The sequence below is a fragment of the Thamnophis elegans genome, chromosome 6 (genome assembly GCF_009769535.1).
Source record: "Thamnophis elegans isolate rThaEle1 chromosome 6, rThaEle1.pri, whole genome shotgun sequence".
NCBI classification, from domain to species: domain Eukaryota; kingdom Metazoa; phylum Chordata; class Lepidosauria; order Squamata; family Colubridae; genus Thamnophis; species Thamnophis elegans.
Genome location: NC_045546.1, coordinates 40796464 through 40799118, shown reverse-complemented (window position 1 = coordinate 40799118; position 2655 = coordinate 40796464). Strand labels below are relative to the sequence as shown.

Below are 2655 nucleotides of genomic sequence, written 5' to 3'. Positions count from 1 at the left end.
ACGTTATCAGTACTGTATCTAATACCTGTATTTATGTGTTTTGCTTTGTGATGCTACATCTTATTTTTTGTAGCTAATAGCAGTTTTGAGAATTACAGATGAGAATGACGGCAGCAGGGAGGAAGGATTCAATGGCACTGTCAGGGTTCCAAGTAATAGATCAATAGCAAGCAAAACTCTGAGGCAGGCAATTTCCTCAAAAGATAGCTTTATTGGAAATATCATATTGGCACATATCTGGTGAAAACTGACTCTGCGGTTTTCACCTAGTTAAAAGAGAAAGTTTTTCCCAAATCCCAAATGATCAGTCACATGGTCCAATCAAGATGCTGTCTAGTCATCTGGAGACCTCTCACCTTCTTCTACAGTGCAGGTGTAAGAATGTCCTTGGTTTTCAAGGTTACACAAACCTCTCTATCTCTAATCCCCCATCCCTGTCCCTCAGCTCCAGTGTGGCAACACTGAAGTTCCAATATAGCTCCAGTCAGGTGAGCTTTAGGGTTGACAGGTACTACACTTGTGTTACCTGTCCTATTCTGATCCCTATTATTATTTAGAAGAAGAAAATGCAGAGGCAGATTTAACATCACACCTGTTTTGCTTTAACTAATCTTGAACTTCATTCTAAATGCATTGTATGGAATATCAAATGATATATGGATGTTATGGAAGCAAGGGATGTCTACATATGGGGAGATACCAAGAAACTGTTCTTCTATTTATATCAATTCTATAATTTATTTGGCTTACTATTTTTCCCCTGCCTTTCTTTACTTTGCAATGTTGCTAATCCTGAAATTGAATAGTGAGGTAGATATAGCATGTATGTAGCTGTACTAGTCTTAGGTATAAAGTCAACTTCAATTTCATGAAAAACATATTTGATTCCTTTTTTCTATAAGAATCCTCAAATACACTCTATTCAAAGAGTGACAGAAAAGTTTGGGAAGAAAGTTTCAAAAAAATGTCTATGGAGATTCTCAGTCATCCAGGTCATGGTTGTCCCAAAGGTGCTTTTTTAAGAGACACCTGGACTTTCTTGTTTTTCTTTGAAGATATTTCACTTCTCATCCAAGAAGCTTCTTCAACTTCTGGGAGCTGAAGAAAGATACTTTTTGGATGAGAAGCGAAACATCTTCAAAGAAAAACAAGGAAGTCCAGGTGTCTTTTTAAAAAAAACTTGTATATTGCATAATACTTGAAAATATATAGAATTGGGAGTTTTAATTGTTGCTTTTTCTTTCTAAACTATTTCCTGCAGGTATCTTCATTAGGCAAAGACAAACTTCAAGGAAATAATGGATTTCCTAAACTTTACTGAACAAAACTATACACTGGAACAAAATGATACAGAATCATTTGAAAAAGTAACTTCCAAGATTCTAGTTTCTATTACACTTTCTGTTCTAGCAGTAATGACAACAGTTATCAACTCTCTAGTGATGACTGCAATAATTGTGACAAGGAAACTCCATCATCCTGCGAACTATTTAATATGCTCTTTGGCAGTGACTGATTTCCTTGTGGCCATCCTCGTCATGCCTTTCAGCATTGTCTATATTGTCAAAGAAACCTGGATCATGGGTGGGGTGATGTGTGATATTTGGCTTAGTGTTGACATCACCTGCTGCACCTGTTCTATCCTGCACCTCTCGGCCATTGCTTTAGATCGCTACAGAGCAATCACTGATGCTGTGGAATATGCCAGGAAGCGAACACCTAAACATGCTGGCTTTATGATTGCTATTGTCTGGATTATTTCCATCTTCATTTCAATGCCACCATTGTTTTGGAGACATCAAGCAACCAGCAAAGATGATGAATGCATCATTAAGCATGACCACATTGCTTTCACTATATATTCTACATTTGGAGCATTTTATATCCCACTAGCATTAATTCTGATTCTTTACTACAAAATATACAAAGCAGCCAAGACTTTTCATAGAAGGAGTATGAGTCGGGTTCTTAAAGAGGAGGCCAATGGGCAAGACCTCTTGGAAGCAAATGAGAAAAGCTGCCGGCTTTCTTCAACCGCATCATGTACAAAAGATAAAAGGTCCAACCCTTCGGGAGATTTGGAGAGAATTCGATTTTCACTGAGAAGCCCTGATTCGGAATCTAAGAATGAAAAAGGGTGGAAAAGGCAACGCATTTCTACCACAAGAGAACGGAAAGCAGCAACTACCCTTGGTTTGATTTTGGGTGCTTTTGTGATTTGCTGGCTGCCTTTCTTTGTAAAAGAGGTGGTTGTTAATACCTGTGAAAGATGTCAAATTTCAGAAGAAATGTCTAATTTTCTGACATGGTTGGGCTATATCAATTCTCTGGTTAACCCGCTGATTTACACAATCTTTAATGAAGATTTTAAGAAAGCATTCCAAAAACTTATTCAGTGCAGGACCTCTCTCTAAAAAAAAGAGAGAGCTTTTAGTCATTGGTTGATTTAAATCTGATTTTTGAGGGGGGAGGGAATTTGAAAATCAAATTCACAGATCTACCCTTGATGGAACTTTGCCTATTGCACTTGAGAATTTACCAAATCAAAGGGTAAAATGAGGTTCCAGAAGCTTTTGTAGGAGTTGTATATTACATGTGATTCATAGTCCTGATTTTATGCCATAATTTAGCACTACAGCAGTATTTGAAACATAT

At 37.3% G+C, this 2655-nt stretch overlaps 1 protein-coding gene across 1 annotated transcript; it reads left to right on the top strand.

The window, feature by feature from the left end:
• The first annotated feature begins 1271 nt into the window (after positions 1–1271).
• Positions 1272–2414, top strand: HTR1F (5-hydroxytryptamine receptor 1F). Its single transcript, XM_032220256.1, has one exon. The coding sequence runs from the start codon at positions 1299–1301 to the stop codon at positions 2412–2414; it is 1116 nt and encodes a 371-aa protein (XP_032076147.1). The 5' UTR covers positions 1272–1298.
• Positions 2415–2655: the final 241 nt, after the last annotated feature.

Coding starts and splice junctions, on each gene's coding strand:
- HTR1F (XM_032220256.1), top strand. CDS start 1,299: ATGGATTTCCTAAACTTTACTGAACAAAACTATACACTGGAACAAAAT.